Genomic DNA, 16,524 nt, shown 5'->3' on the forward strand with positions numbered 1-16,524 from the left:
ATAATCAACAGGTGTGAATGTCAGTGTGTGAAAACTTGGTGGAGAACAGGACATTCACATGGCCTCAAAGTTTCTCTCTATAAATAACTGATTAATTACAAAGGGAAAATTAGTAACTTACCCAAGTGATTGAAGTTAAAATCACCAATAATGTGACAAACTGGTATCATATGTCTTCTAACGTAAGCCACTTAAGGACAACAATGCCACTAATATAATAGTCCTGCCTAAAATGCACAACCTGAATCTAATAACTAGGAAACAGCTAACTACAAAAAACTGGACTGTACTCTTTAAAAACATGCCAACATCATGAAAGACAGAAAGGCCAAAGAACTATTTCAGATTAAAAGAGACTAAAGCGACATAGAAACAAGACAGAAGTGTGATGTTGAATCAGAGACTAGGCCAGGAAAACAAACTGCTATAGAGGGCATTGTTGGGACATAAGCAAAATGTGCCGATGGATTACATTAGTATTGTAGCGCTGTTAAGTTTCCTGACTTTAATAACTATATGGTTGCTACGTAAATGAATATCCTTGTTCTTACAAAATACACACTTAAGTATTTAGGGAGTAAAGAGTAAGATGGTTACATTTTACTCTCAATTGAAAACAACGGAATAGAGAGCCCACAAATAAACCCACACAAATACAGTCAACTGATCCTTGACAAAGGAGCGAAGACAATACAATGGAGAAAAGATAGTTTCTCAACAAATGGTGTTGAACAACTGGACATCCACATGAAGAACAATAACAAAAAAAAACAATCTAGAAACAGACTTTATGCCCTTCACCAAAATTAACTCGAAATGGATCACAGAATAAGTCAGACTGAGAAAGACAAATACTGTATGATACCACTTCTATGTGGAATCTAAAATAGCCCAACTCATAGAAACAGAGTTGAGTGGTGGTTACCAGGGAATTGGGCGATGGGAGACATGGGGAGATGTTGGTCAAAAGGTACGAACTTCCAGTTATAAGATAAGTAAGTTTTGGGGACGTATAGCACAGTGATTTTAATTAATAATATTGTATTATATACTTGGAAGTTACTAAGAGAGTAGGTCTTAAATGTTCTCACCATAATAAAAAGAAATGGTAACTAAAAAAAAAAAAAAAAAAGATCACAGATCTAAATGTAGAATACAGAACTATCAAATTCCTAGAAGACAATATAGAAGAAAACCTACGTGACCATGGGTATGGTAATGCCTTTTTAGATTCAACACCAAAGGCACACAATCCATGAAAGAAAGAATCGATAAAGCTGGACTTCATTAAAATTAAAAATGTCTGCTCTGCAACAGACAATGTCAAGAAAATAAGACGAGCATGGACTGGGAGAAAATATTTGCAAAAGACACATCTGATAAGGACTGTCATCCAAAATATACAAAGAATTCTTAACACTCAATAATAAGAAAATAAATAAAATAATTAAAAAATAAACCAGAGACTTTCACAGACATCTCACCAAAAAAGATATACAGATGACAAATATAACGTGTAATCACAAAATACGGTGAATGTTTAAATAAAAAAATTTATTACAGTAAAAGACACATTGCTATCAATCCCCCTTAAAATACTCCCTCTCACTTCGAACACACTTATCGCATCGTTCTTGTCACTTTCTGAAGCAGTTCTGGAAGTCCTCGTTTGTGAGTGTCTTTAGTTGCGCTGTCATGGCTGCCTCGAAGTCCTGAATCATTTTGACTTTGGGGAAGAGCCAGGACGTCTCAGGTGCCAGATCCAGTGTATAAGGTGAATGAGGACACACCACAATGGTTTTATTTGACAGAAATTGCCGTACCAGCAGCGATGTGTGACACGGAGCCTTTCTGTTGTGATCACAAAATACAATGACTGCTGCTGCCGAGTGCCATCCAACGGGAAGGCAGGGATCTTCAATAAGGGAAGTGGAGCGTCACACCTTAGTAACAGTGTGTGACAAGTTTGAACTCGTTCAGTGCAGTCAGTCGCATGTGAGCTGCAGTTGAGAGAAGGTGTGTTTTAAAATGTGCCATAAATCATCCCCCATCATGACAACACTCCATGTCACACATCGCTTCTGATATGGCAATTTCTGTCAAATAAAAACATCATGGTGTGTCCTCATCCACCTTATTCACTGGATCTGGCATCGTGCAACTTCTGGGTCTTCCCCAAAGTCAGAATGATTCAGGACATGGAGGCAGCCACAATGCAACTAAAAACACTCACAAAAGAGGACTTCCAGAATTGCTTCAGAAAGTGGAAAGAGGGGGCGGCCCGGTGGCTCAGGCGGTTGGAGCTCCGTGCTCCTAACTCTGAAGGCTGCCGGTTCAATTCCCACATGGGCCACTGGTCTCTCAACCACAAGGTTGCCTGTTCGACTCCTCGACTCCCACAGGGATGGTGGGCTCTGCCCCCTGCAACTAAGATTGAACACGGCATCTTAAGCTGAGCTGCCGCTGAGCTTCTGGATGGCTCAGTTGGCTGCAGCACGTCCTCTCAACCACAAGGTTGCAGGTTCAACTCCCGCAAGGGATGGTGGGCTGTACCCCCTGCAACTAACAATGGCAACTGGACCTGGAGCTGAGCTGCGCCCTCCACAACTACAACTGAAAGAACATCTTGACTTGGAAAAAGTCCTGGAAGTACACACTGTTTCCCAGTAAAGTCCTGTTCCCCTTCTCCAATAAAACCTTCAAAATAAAAAAAGAAAGTGGAAAGAACGGTGGGATAAGTGTGTTCAAAGCAAGGGAGAGTATTTTGAGGGAGACTAATCGCAATGTGTCTTTTACTGTGATAAATTCTTTTTATTTAAACACTTACCGTATTGTTTGATCACACCTCATAAGCACATGAAAAGATACTCCACAGCATATGTTATTAGGGAAATGAAAACTAAAACAACAATGAAATGCCACCACGCACCTAATAAAAGGGCCAAAATCCAAAGCACTGATACCAAACGTTGGCAAGAATGTGGAGCAAGAGGAAGCCTTCAGTCATTGCTGGTGGGGATGCAAACTAGTACAGCTACTTTGGAAACCAGTTTGGTTGTTGCTTAGAAAACTAAACATATTCTTACCACAATCCTACAATCGTGCTCCTTCGTACTTACCCAAAGGAGTTGTAAACTTACGTCCACATAAAAATCTGCACACAGATGTTATAGCAGCTTTATTCATAATTGCTAAAACTTGGAAGAACGAAGATATCTTTCAGTAGGTGATGGATAAATAAACTGTGGTACATCCAAACAAAGGAATATTGTTCAGTGTGTAAAAAAAATAAGCAATCAAGCCATGAAAAGACATGGAGGATTCTTAAGTGCATGTTACTAAGTGAAAGAAGCCAATCTGAAAAGGCTGCATACTGTGTGATTCCAACTATATGACATTATGGAAAACAAAAACAAAACTATGAAGATGAACAGGCAGAGCACAGAGGATTTTTGGGGCAGTGAAACTACCCTGTATGAGACTGTGATGGTGGATTCATGGCATTATAAACTTCTCCAAACCTATAGAATGTACAGCACAAAGAGTGAATCCAAATGTTCACTTTGGATGATACTGACATGTCCACGTGCGTTCATCAATTACTGCATATGTCCCATTTGGGGGGGGACGTTGAGAATGGGGGAGGCTATTCACGTCGGGGAGCAGGGAGGTACATGGGAAATCTCTGTACCTTCCACTCAGTTTTGTTATGAACCTAGAACTACTCTAAAAAATAAAGTCTATTTAAAAGGAAAAAAAAAGGCAAGTACCTGACATTCAATCTAACTGTAAAACATGAGACCAAAAACAGAAAATACCAACTTCAAGGCATGAGACATAATAATTTCTATAGACTCTGAAAAGGATCGATTAACCTTAGATGGGTTATGTAAACTTCACTCCAGTCCCAGAGAAAACTCGGGTATCCATGGAAGGCCTTGACATTTATAAGAGCTACTGCCAACTGAAAGTAGTATGATATCCTAAACGCTAAAAACGAAGTTAAGCTAAACAAAACTGCATGATCTACTTCCATGTGCGGAAATGTGTTGGCAATTTATATTAGTAAAACTACTTCAGGAGAACTTGTAGAGCCTGGGAACACCATACAGTTGCTCGGGTATTTTCCAAACAGTGTGAAGCAGCCCCAAAAAGGCACGGCTGAAAGGGCGTTCAGTGCCTGTAAGTAATAAAGGTGATGATAAAGGATAACTATCCCTGAAAGAAAAGGGAGCTCAACCAAACGGAGTAGCAATCATTGCATCTGACGCAGACCTATGGTAACAAAAATGACTGCTTACATAGTAGGCATTTTTATAAAATCATAAGGTTATTCAAATCTATGTTCTGAAAATATGGCTTGATGCACCTTTTCGTAAAAAAGGAGCATGTGGGTATGAGGGAAAGACAGCCTTAAGAACAAGCTAGGCAACAATTAGCTTTTACGGGCGAGCAAGGTATAAAATCTACTGTCCCAAGTGAAAGGAATTACTGTACTGGAAGCAACACACATGCTCTCTTAATACTATCGGTCGGATGGGTGTTTTAAGAATTTTTAAAATTTGCCACATCAATCACCTTTCATTTAGGGTAGCTGGATTAATCCCAGCATTGGTACTGGCAATTTTTCTGAAAATGCAGTCATTTTAACACCTTTACTTACCATCAAAAATAAAAGGCAATCGTTATTTTTGGCATCTTTAATGTCAACTGGGAAGCCACAGTAAATATTGAAAAAGGAGGATATCCTCAGAAACTCCTGCACAGCCAAATAAGCAACCAGATTGGAGTTCTTTACAAGCAACAAGTAGGTAAGAACTATAACCAGCTTTACTTTTAAAATACCATTTTATAATATTCACTTTTAATTATTAAATGGTACTGAAATATGAAAAGTACCAGTGTTAGAAATGATACTTAAAAATGATGTCTTACATAAGCAGGAAGAAAAAAACAAGAAAACACCAAAAATCTGTTTGAACACTGGTTTGAGATACAGTCACAAAAGTTTAAACTAGATCTGAAGCAAAAGAGTCTTAGTGAGGCAGACGTGGGCGGGGCATGGCATGGGCCAGCGCTAAGAACATGCCCGTGGGTGGGGACAGTCACCAGGAGCAGTGAGAAGAGCACCAAGCAGACCGGGGAGACTGTCTTCCAGCCTTGGCAGCCACTCGTGAACAGGGCATTTGAGGAAAGCCACTGGGCCCAGCTTCCTGCTCCGGGTTCATGAAGCAGGTTTGTCTAGATCCAGGCAGTGGATTTATTCCAAGAAACGCAAAGCCCAACTTCTTACACGCACCAAGTTTTTTCCTTAAACAAACACACGCAGACTAACAAACGCAGACTACGGGAATTATTTTTCAAATGTATACACTGTTAACCCTTGAGCACCACAGGGTTGAACTGCACGGGTCCACTTATACACGGGTGTGTTTCAATAAACCCCTGTACTAGTTTCGATCAGGCTGGGAGTCCACAGGTGCAGAGGGCTGATGGGACCCTTTGATCTACGTCCTTTTACATAGGGAACTTGGGCATCCTTGAATTTTGGTATCCGCAGGGGTTCCTGGAACCAATCCCTGGCAGATACCAAGGGACGACTTAAGTTTGGGGGGAGTCAAAAGTGATATGTGGATTTTCAACTGCTGGTGTGTGTGTGGGTGGGGGGGGGGGGGGTGCTAACCCTCATGTTCAAGGGTTAACTGTAAATGCCATTAAGATGAATGAAAAGGGAACTCATGGTAACTGTTGGTCATGCATTTTTTTAAACAAAAGGATACTAAAGATCTGACCACTACAACTGCTAACAGGAAAATAAATTTTCTGATACTAAGAAGGTTTCTCACAGCATCCTGTTGACACACTGTCACTTTTTTAGGGTGAGGGCCAGCCTGTCACACTTCTTCACTGTACCCAGTGAATGAGCAGCAGGCTGGCTCAGGAACCCTGCAGACCCGTGCAGGCAAAGGCTGGCACCACTGCAGGGTCCCCGGGGGGCACACAAGTCACCATTGGACCACGAAGATTATACAAGGTCAGGGGGTGGGAGTTCTGGAGCTAAACCGCAGTCCTGCACTCTCTAAGGGCAGGATTTTAGACAAAGGCTAACCTCCAGGTTTCTCATCTGCAAAATTAAATCCATGTCAGATTGCTGGGGGGACCCAGGGGTCAAAGGGGCAGCAGATGCCTGGGCACCAAGTAAACACCCAGGGTTAGTCTACTTCCTTAAACAGCTAGCAGATTGGAGGTTTTAAATGACCCACCAGCTCTTAATCTTAAATTTTAAATATTTTTCAACATTTTAAAATCTACTGATTAGCACCCATGGTTGAAAAGCACACTTTCTCCAGAAAATTGCACATTAACATGTAAGACTTTGCAGCAGTTTAAGGAAGGTCACAGGCCCTCTTGCACTCAGAGAGACCACCTCGGGGGCCTAAGGAACTCAGATGAAGAATGTCTAGAAAACTAATAAATCATTTAAAACCTGAGTTAGTATGACAGAAGTCTATATAACAGATAATGCTTAATGAATGCTTATTGTAGGCTTAATATCATGCTAAGCAATTTAATGAATTATTTCATTAATCTTTGCAACAACTCTTTAAGGTAGATAGTAATATTATACCCATTTTCTAAGTGAGAAAACTAAGGGTTAGAAAGGTTAATTAACATGTCCTATGTTATACAGGAACACGTCAAGAGAAAAAAATATGTCCTATAAAATACACCAAAAATAAAACTAGCAGTTAAAAAAATGACTGAAATAAAATAGCTCGACCCCCTATTACAGTACTGATTTATATGTTAGCCACTGGGCAGAGGTCTTAAACACACAAAAAGATGTTCCTAAGACATAAAAATGTGGAAGAACTAAATCCCCTAACTAGCCCTTGATCTCCCAGCGAGGACGAGGACAGGGTCAAGGACAGATTCGGCCACCCGACAGGGGACACGAGTGTCCATTTCACGTCCCCTTTAAATGGCTGCTCCTTTTCTGCTGTGGAGAGTGTCAGTTGTGCCATATAAAGCACTTCATAACTCGGGGACCGGCTGGGGTTGGGGGAGCATCTCTGATTTGTCTAGGGAGGATCTGGGCAATGTTTTCTTTGCCTTCTCACCTCCCTCACTGCCTCTGAATTACCAGTAAACACAGTACTTTTTGCTAGAAAACATCCAAGCTAACAGAGTCTCAGTAACAAATAAAAATGGTGCCTTCTCAACACAGATAATTTTAAAATGAACAGATAAGTTAAAATTTTATAAAATTAAATCTATGAGTGGATGTCATCATTAGTGTAGAAACACAGATCACATATACCTGAATATGCAAAGAAAGTTAAATTATAATGCCATCAACGCTATCCTATAAAAACTAAATTAACAAAAATAGTCTATTAGGGAAGACATCTGGTGTATCATGGCAAGAAACGTTAATGATATTGTCTGCAACCCTGTAATCAATTTTTCTCCCAGCAGCTCCCTCATTATACTGCATTAGAGCCGTGTGCCTGCAGGATTTATGAGCCCCACACATGGGGAGGAGCTTTGCCAACTGGATCCAATTCAGATCCCGCTCCAATGACTCCGGCAGCATGAAGCGTTGTTAAAGAACAATCAATACAGTTAGCTTTATGCAGCATCGTCTTGACTGAAAGATTTGTCATCTTACTACAGAGTCTTCTCAAACCTACATACGATGGTATCTGAGTACACCACCCATCATAAACTTATTTAAATCCCCAGTGAACACCACATTTTTACTGCTAAAAAATTAAATTCTGGTCATCACTAATGCTAACAGAAAAAGCTTACTGAAAATCAATGTTGTTATGGGAAAAAATTTAAATCCATTCAGCAAATCCTGGTTAGCGAGTACTGTGGTAAATGAAACAGTCTAACAATGACATCCACACTGACTAGAGAGTAAAGAAAACATCAGCCTGAAAGATAAAAACCATTTCTTAGATACATATGGAAACAAGATGGTAACTGGTAATGACTGAAGCATTTGAAGTAGGTAGTCAAGTCCAAGCTGCTAATTTGTCCGTCTCTCTCTCCAGGGATTAAAATTAGACTTTTATCCACTACACTGGGTTTATCTTCCTTTGTGAATGGCTATTCCACCCAGAATTTTAGGGCTTCCATAATGTGAACCTTTTTTCCGGTCTAATCCTCGATACGTTACACTGGCAATGATCTAAACATGGAATTGCTGTTGTGGCCATTACTCCTGCCTTTGTTACAACTATTCATATCCCATCTCTGTTGTCTGGTCCTCTCAGCGTTATGCACAGATGATAACCCTCAAGTCCCCACTCCACACTGCTTCCCAGCGACTCTTCTTAAGCAGTGATCTGCGGACTGGCTTGCAGAGAACAGAAAGCCTGCAAAGGCGCTCTCCTGCCTAGCACGTGAAATCGTGCCTTTGTTTTGTTGAGCTTTAGGACCCTTCATGATCTGGCCCCATTTTACACCCCACCTCTGCCTCCCCAAACCCACTAACCTGTGCACTTCCATGACGTCCTGCGGCCGTCTTCTCACAACTCCCAGCTTCACCAGGCTCACTGCCTGTGCTGCTTATAGACAGGCTGACGGGACACCTGCCAGGCTCCTCCACTCTGCCTGTCCACATGCTGATGTAGCAAAAACGCAACCTACCTACCTTCACCACATCTCCCATTTGGAGCACTCCTTTCTCAGTCTCACGGTATTAAGATTCTACCCTGCAGTGGAACGACTCATTCCATTGCCGTACCTTGTACTGTGCGTGTGCGTGTGAGATGGCTCCTTTCTTGTGTGATTTGCTCACTGAGTATGAGTCTGAGTCTGAGCCCCACAGTCAGTTACACACAAGGTAAACATAGGTCTTAAACATCTGTCGTTGATTAACAGCGGTTGAGCACAACAATGAACACTTGTGTTTCAGAAAACTTTACCATTAAATCCTCACAAGGAAAGGAAAAGGAAGACAGGTGTACACACAGCTTTCAGAAAAGGTGAGATGTGACAAAAACAGCCCTCCTGGGTCACTAACCGGGTCCTCTGTTCTAAGGGATAACACACTAAAGACATCTCATCTCGCTACGTCTCACACACACCCCACGTTACTACCAGGTAACAGGAATTACCAGGGCACAGCTGAGAGCAGTGTATCTACACCCCAACCCACACCCTTCAAAGTGTTTTCTTCTGCATTGCAGAAGAGCCTAGCTACTTCTGAGCAATACTCTACAAAATGTCACCTGAGAGAACGGCACCCAAAACAGTTTAGATTCGTGGGCCATGAGTCCCAATGGTCCTGGGAAATGCATATTCCACACTTGGTCTCACACTTACCCCCTTTTTTCCCCATTTCAGTTGCCAACATCCATACTCGCTGCTGATTGCCAGCTCCTGCTCCTTGCAGCAGCCCAGCATGCTCTCTGCTGGTGCCAAAATACCCTACATCACCAACCCCACTAACTCTGGAACTGTCCTAGAGGGGTAAGGCAAGTCCCGTATTTTGCTTCCTCTGTGCATGTACTTGTTACTCCTTTAAAAACACACACAATACAGCACATTTGAAAAGGGGCTCTGGGGAGGGAGGTAATATTCCTATTTTATACCCTGTGGGATATAAAATATTGACAGCTTTTAAAAACGGGATTCTCCTTACCCCTACAGGCCCTCTCCCGGCTTCAGAAAGATGCTGTGGTGGCTGTGACGCCACCGGCAGAGAGCATGCTGGGGGGTCACACAAAGCAGGAGTTGGAGATCTGCAACAGGCCTGGGAGTTGTGGACCTAAAAAAGAAAACAGTTTTAAGTTAACGTGCCCAATGTCCCCTCATACCCTGGTTACTAGGGGCACTCAGCACACCGAGTATCTGCACAAATCCTTTAGCAGATGGCCTCTGAAATCTCAGAGTATTTGTTCTACCACTACCATTAACCTTTCTGCATTAATCAAAGCCATTTCCTTAGCTCAGCATGAACAAAAACATATGACCCTTCTGGCTTCACACTCTAATCTGGATCCTGTCGTAAAGCAGTATGGTGTGTGCCCCTCAAAATAACCAAGTTAAGATGACACAGTGCCAAAGCACAGTGACAGTGGCATGCTTTGCTTACAATAAAAACAAAATTTCAGTGGTGTCAGATAAACATAACTGTAAAACGAACCACAAGTGGACAAATTGAGCTTTCAGAAGAGTTTCTAATGAGAGAGGCTAGAGTCATAAGCTATGTACTTAGTAAGGAAATATTCAAGGTGTTAGGGGTGTCAAAGAAAAGACCCTACCATTTCCTCAAACTCCTAGTTTAATTTTGTAAAGCTGAAGGCAAGGTGAAAGACAAAGGCTTAATACCAGAGGGAAAAAAGACACCATTCAAATGAGTTTTAATTTTCTCATAATGCCCATAAGGTAAGTATACTGAACAGGCACAGAGCATAAAGTTCAAGACATGATTTCTTTTAGGGGTAGAACCAGTTTGGTATGTATCACTTTTTTTTTTTTTTTTTTAGAAAGAAACCGAAAAATTTACAACCAGCAAAAGATTAGAGAGCAACTTCTGAAAGCCAGCACAGTCCTTATAAGTATCAAAAAAGGATACCTCAGATAATAGTCTGAATATGCTCCCTTTCAAGTACTCTAGAGAATACATAACATTTCCCAAAAAAACTAACCAATTCCATTTCATGAGGTTGTAAATGATATAAAACCCCATAAAATCCAAATGTTTATATAACAATCTCGATTCTTAAAGTTGTTTAAAAATTACAGAAAAGCAAACGTTTTTAATATTAAATCATTTTTATGAAGTCCTATTACGTATTCCTTTTGAGAAGCAAAGAATCACTTTCTAACAACTTCTTAAAATCTGAGAGTTAATATGCTCCATTTACTACTGATTTTTGTATGTCTCTTTAAAAACCAACAAAAAGACAAATCCCAAGAAAAGCATCGGATAACGGGAACATCTTTTTCATGATGTTTCTCTTCATTCTCTACAGATCACTCTGGGCTCCATGTTTTCTGCGCAGCCTCTGGCTCCTGCTGCCTCAGTGACAATACATGATGGAATCAAGTGTTAGTAGCCAAACCTCTTCCTCCACGTACCCCCCTCCTCCCCATACCAGCACCGCAAATTCCAAATCAAAGATTCAGTTGTGCACTAGAATGTACTGTATACTCAATATTTTTTACCACAAGCATCAAATAAAAAGGAATTTCTGGTTAATCTCTTGCACTAGGAATTCACTTAATCAGACCACTCAAATCCTTATTCACTCAAATCAAGGGTTTCAAACAAACAAAAAACACCTAGCAAAGCATTTCTAAGCACCCTGGCATTATTTTAAATATGCATGAGTTCAAGGCATTATCAAGATATTTTAAACATTAAAAAAGGCATCATTTCAAAGCATATCATTGCTCTTATTATCTATGAGTCAGAAAACACTGACAGTGTCTCAGTTTCCTTAATTTTCTTTCAGTTCTTCCAATCAGTTTTTCTTGGATTATTTTAACACAAACATACATACATACATATACATATACATATACATATACATATACATATACATATATATACACACACACACACACAAATTACAAATTTCAAGTTCTAAAGACTATAGCTTGAATGACAAGGCTTTACCAATATTCTTGCATAGCAGCTTTCTGCAAATATCAAATTGTCTCAAACTCTAAGCTCCTTTTAAAAAAAATTAAAACACTTAGAGAATTTTCTGCATTGAAAAAACTTCACATATAGAGAATAGGTTTAGTAAATAACATTTACTAAATCATTATATTTATTTAGTAAGTCATTATATTTATTTCCACAAATTATTTAATAAAACTTTTTCAGTGATTTCTTAGAGTCCTAACACCCAAATAAATTAGGACAAAATTAATTACCCAACTTCACAGTAATCATGAACCATTAAAACTTTAAATCCCACATGGTCTATAATGACTGTCAGTCATAAATGAAAACAGACCGCTGAGAAGCTGAACAAATAGGCCCAGTAAGATGCCCTGAGATTATTTATTCCCAAAGCTTCGTTCTGAATTTCACTTATGTGAATACCACCCGTCCGTTTTTAAGTTGACATTCATATCATTCAAAACGGTTGTGGTGACTCAAAAGCACTTTCAACATGATGGCTCCATACTTGGGGGCAGAGAGGGATGCACAGCATATAGCGACATCACCTCATCTACCACGTCCATCAAACTCAGGGCTAAGAGATTTCATCTTCCTCTTGACTCTTAAAGGATTAAATAAAATTACACACTTCAGATCTACATGTAAAAAGAACATTTAGTCCTTGAACATACACAGAAGGTCCTCAAGTAACATGGTTTTATCATCATCGTTTCATTATAACGCTGATGAGATGCCTTAGGAATTTAAGTCTTGTTTATATCAATTTGCCTATGGTAAAGCTGGTTTTGTCATACATCACTTCCTTTAAATTCACAGAACCTGTTAACAATGTTAAGTGAGGGACTTACTGTATTTATTATTGGTGACTTACTCCAAACAGCACGGAGTAAGCCCGACACCCCAGAGTGTATTAGGATGCTTACAGACAGCAACTAAGCAACCATAGCCTTGACTTGTAAACAGAGAATGGGGGGGAAAGGTGTGGACTCCAGAAGAATAGTCTAGCACCAAATCAACAATGCACACCTTTTCTTAACTCAGAAATCATTGCAATAGAAGAGTACGGTTGCACTGATGCACTCTCTCCTGACAGGTGAGAATAACTAACAGCAAGGAACAACTTCTAAAGAACTATCTCAGTTCAACATCCCGTTCTCTCTTTAAGTCCTACTTAATTCCTCTCTCTATAAACTGAAAACACTTGATAACAAACTTCAATGTTCTCACTTCATCATCTATCACTATACTCAAGTCACAAAGCTGTAACTGGGTGGTACTGGTCTTTTGGTAGGAAACAAACCAAGAGGGCAAAGAGAAAAAAGAATTGTAAAAAGAAATACTCAATTCTACAGGCCTAACTTGAGGGCCTATCAAAACCAAAAAGAGAAAAACAGTCACGGTTTCACACAGAAACGAATCACCAATCATATTACCCTAAGGCAGTTCTCGTATCAGTTGGCCTTCTCTGGGATGTTTACATATAGACTAAGCTCTCATTTACCTTTGCCGTAAGTCAGAAATACAGAAAATTCAAAACAGATTATAATAATGCCTAAAAATGTTATGACCTCGGCTATACTCATGTAAACTTCCTGAAAAAAATAAGAAACAGAGTTTCAAAGTATTTTAAGAATAGTTTTATTAATTAAATATATAAAATACTACACACTGAGGCTAACTGCACATTGCAAGCTTAACTACAGGTAAAGAAGCAGATCTCTTTGGCTTGTTTAATAAACCGAAGGTTAATTTGTAGTTAAAGCATATATTGTATGAAACTATTACTAAAGTTTTTCTGAAAACTTTCTCCAGTGAATTTTTTCCACTGAAATGTTACTTCATTCAATATTCAATAAATATTGTGGATCTTATATGGGCCAGGCAATGTGCTAATAAGTGCACAGGGTACATCAATGAATAAAAACAGGTGTGGTGTCTGTCCTCACAAAGCTTAAAGCCAGAGCACCAACTAAACACCAACATCACAATCCTCCTCAATCCAGCGCGCAGGAACTGCACTGCACTGTCCACTTTGTAGACTTGATCTTTGCATCTAAAAACAACCTACCTGTACAGTGCTTTGTATCCCAACTTCATAGGTAAAGAAAGGGAGATTAGGAGCATTAAGTGTCTTCTTGCCTAAGGTCATGAAAGGTAGCAACTGATGGAACAGACCAACCAGAGGTCCAAGTCAAGCTCTCAACTCATGTGCTCTACCATCTCTCATCTCGTCCCAGGAAAGCATCTCAAATCCTGAATAAGCCATGTTCAAAGGAATGTGGATTTCCTGCCCCAGCCCCAGAACAGTTTTTAATACAAGATTTCCCTAATAGTAAAATGAATGCTCATTTCCTGAATGCCATACACCATACAGCCAAGCTGGGGTTAAGGAATTGTGGGTCCTGATGCATAAATGACAATTAACTCATTGTGCGTCCACAAGCGTGTGTGCACAGACTGCATGTTAATGAGTTTCCCATGTCTCTCAGCATTTCTATGCTGAGGTCTCTAACAAAGAGTGAGAAGATATAATTACTTAACCTCTAGAAGTTTTCATTTTAAAGAAGGAAAAGCAGCTTCTTGCTTTTAATCCATTTCTGAGAAACTCAGTTTGGTAAAGAGCGGGAAATTTTGATGGCAAAAGGAACCTAAGCTAAAGCTAATTTCTCGGCAGCCCCTCCTTGTACTGTGGCAGTCAGCTCCTGGAATTGGGTTGTGGGTACCCAGAAAGAAATTCCAAATGTTCCTCCCCCAGCTTCTCACATTTGGCAATGAAACAAAGAGAGGTACAGTATTAGATCTCGAATGATCTGGGCCCGCACTCACAGCAGTAATGGAAATGTGCCTTCTCCAAGGTAACTAGTGGTATGCACCCTTAGCTACTTTGCATTCACACTCAGAGTTCTCACTCAGAATGCATGCTGTCAGGACCTAAATGATACCGAGCACACTCAGCCATGCAGAGTCAGAACATGGCGAGCCAAACAGTCCACTGAACATACTGCAATGTCCCTAATGACCTATCACCAACTCCAAGGAATCTCTAGGCCAGCTATAATTTTAATGACAACTTTCCAAATAAGAGCCAAAATCAATCAATGGTATTTGCTCATAATAATAGTTGTAATAATTATATATCCTATCTGAAAATTCATTTCATACAACAGCTGAAGAATCGATAATTATAAAACTGTAAGAAACCAAAATCATACTTTTTTCTATTGTGTGCGTGACAAAAATTCATTAGGAATCCACACCACATTCCCACGTAGAATGTTAAAGGAATAGTGTCAGTCACTTATTTGTGAATGAAGAATTCGGCATGAACTACGACTATTAGGGCCAGACGAGGGACTCTGGCGTTAAACTGCATGAAAACTACTCATCTCAACCATCTTCTGGTGAAGCACTCTCGGAATCCATGACTATTCCCAGACAGCAAGTTATGACTCTATTATGCGTAAAGCCTGGATTCCTGTAAAAATGGAATTTTATTGTTTTTCAGTAAAAGCAAAAAAGGAATCTTTCCTTTGGGACAAAAAGTGATGGCTTCATCCACATCAGTCCTATGCAGTGTTCTCCAAAGAGGACAGACCCACTGAGCCACAGGCGTCTGGCCTGAGAACCTGAGGTCACTGAGGGGAGGAGCTGCAGCTTACCTTCTCCTGTCTCAAAACGGTACTGCGCCCACACAGAAGACAAAGGAGGCTTTCAATAAATGCCTGTCGAAGGCACTGATTACAACCCAAAACCTTCTGAATTGCACTCTGGGATATAATGCTTGTTGGTGAAGCCGACTCATTCAAAAACAAGATTCTCAGCGCAAACTAAGTCACAGAGTGATCTAGAAACACTGGGAGCACAGGAGGAAGGATTGAAGATGTTATTCTGGGCTCTTTCAGTTACAATTACTGGAGCTCGGCACAAGCAGGCCCAAGAAGAGGCCTTTACTGAGAGGAAACAACAAGGTAATCTAAGAATCCGGTGGGAAGAAGCGTCAGGAGAGCCCACGGAGGGGTGAGTGCACTCTCTGCAAAGCCGCTCCCGTGCCCTGCGCGCCCTGGCTTCCGGCCCTAGGCCCTGCCCTAGGCCCTACCCTGTCGGCTGCCTATGACCTGTCTGCCTGCCCCCACCCTCTCCGCACTGAGACAATTCTTGATTCATCCCCGCAGCTTTGCCCCCTCTGCTACCTACCTCAGTCTCTCAGTTAATCTTCTCAAGCTAGGCCACAAAGATCATAGATTGCCATCCCACATTACTATTCTTTAAAAGAGCTAAAGATTTTGCCAACTGCCTTGTTATTTAGTTCCAAAGCCTAGGGTGCGAAGCTGCCCCATTGAATTGACGATCCCTCTTTCTTCCTGCTCCGAAGCAGACACGACCCATAATTCCTTCCACCTTCCGTCTACTGCTCTCCTGAGCCCCTGCGTTTGACAACTTGTTCCATAGGTACTTCTGTCACTGTCTCTGGGTTTGTAAATAAGCCCAGTCTAATGAACATTTCCTCAGAGAATGAAAGCTTCCCAATAAAACACATAATTAATTCACTTCCCTTGAAAATGCGACTTCCACAAACCTCCGAGTTCTGTTAGGAACTCAGTTACTTGGCACCATCACAGCTTTTACCCACCCCTATGAAAGTATGGGCTCTAAAAAGATCCACCAATGGAGGGTGGCGAGGCCTTAAGTGTTTTGATGGTTAAATGTTAATAAAGCCGAAGCCATGGATCCCATCCCCTTAGGCAAGGTGACCATATATATGGCCTCTTATCCAAACAGGGACACCTCTGAGAGTGAAAGGGGACACTGGGGAACAGTTTGCCAGGACAACAGGTATAAACCTGTCACAGAGGCAGCTATGTTCCCTA

The 16,524-nt window shown here is 40.8% G+C and overlaps 1 protein-coding gene across 6 annotated transcripts in view; it reads right to left on the reverse strand.

Moving 5' to 3' along the window:
* RERE (arginine-glutamic acid dipeptide repeats) overlaps positions 1–16,524 on the reverse strand; it is a 389,341-nt gene that overhangs the window by 193,694 nt on the left and 179,123 nt on the right. For 4 of the 6 annotated variants that reach the window (XM_019746719.3, XM_074334103.2, XM_019746720.3 and 1 more), the window contains exon 4: positions 9,659–9,784. The exons of the other annotated variants lie outside the window; for them this stretch is intronic. In XM_019746719.3, the coding sequence (XP_019602278.2) occupies positions 9,659–9,784 (126 nt within the window). The remainder of the gene's footprint in view (positions 1–9,658; positions 9,785–16,524) is intronic. 6 annotated transcript variants of the gene reach the window in all.

This window comes from Rhinolophus sinicus, chromosome 14, assembly GCF_057876585.1.
Source record: "Rhinolophus sinicus isolate RSI-liver-muscle chromosome 14, RSI-T2T, whole genome shotgun sequence".
In the NCBI taxonomy this organism is placed as follows: domain Eukaryota; kingdom Metazoa; phylum Chordata; class Mammalia; order Chiroptera; family Rhinolophidae; genus Rhinolophus; species Rhinolophus sinicus.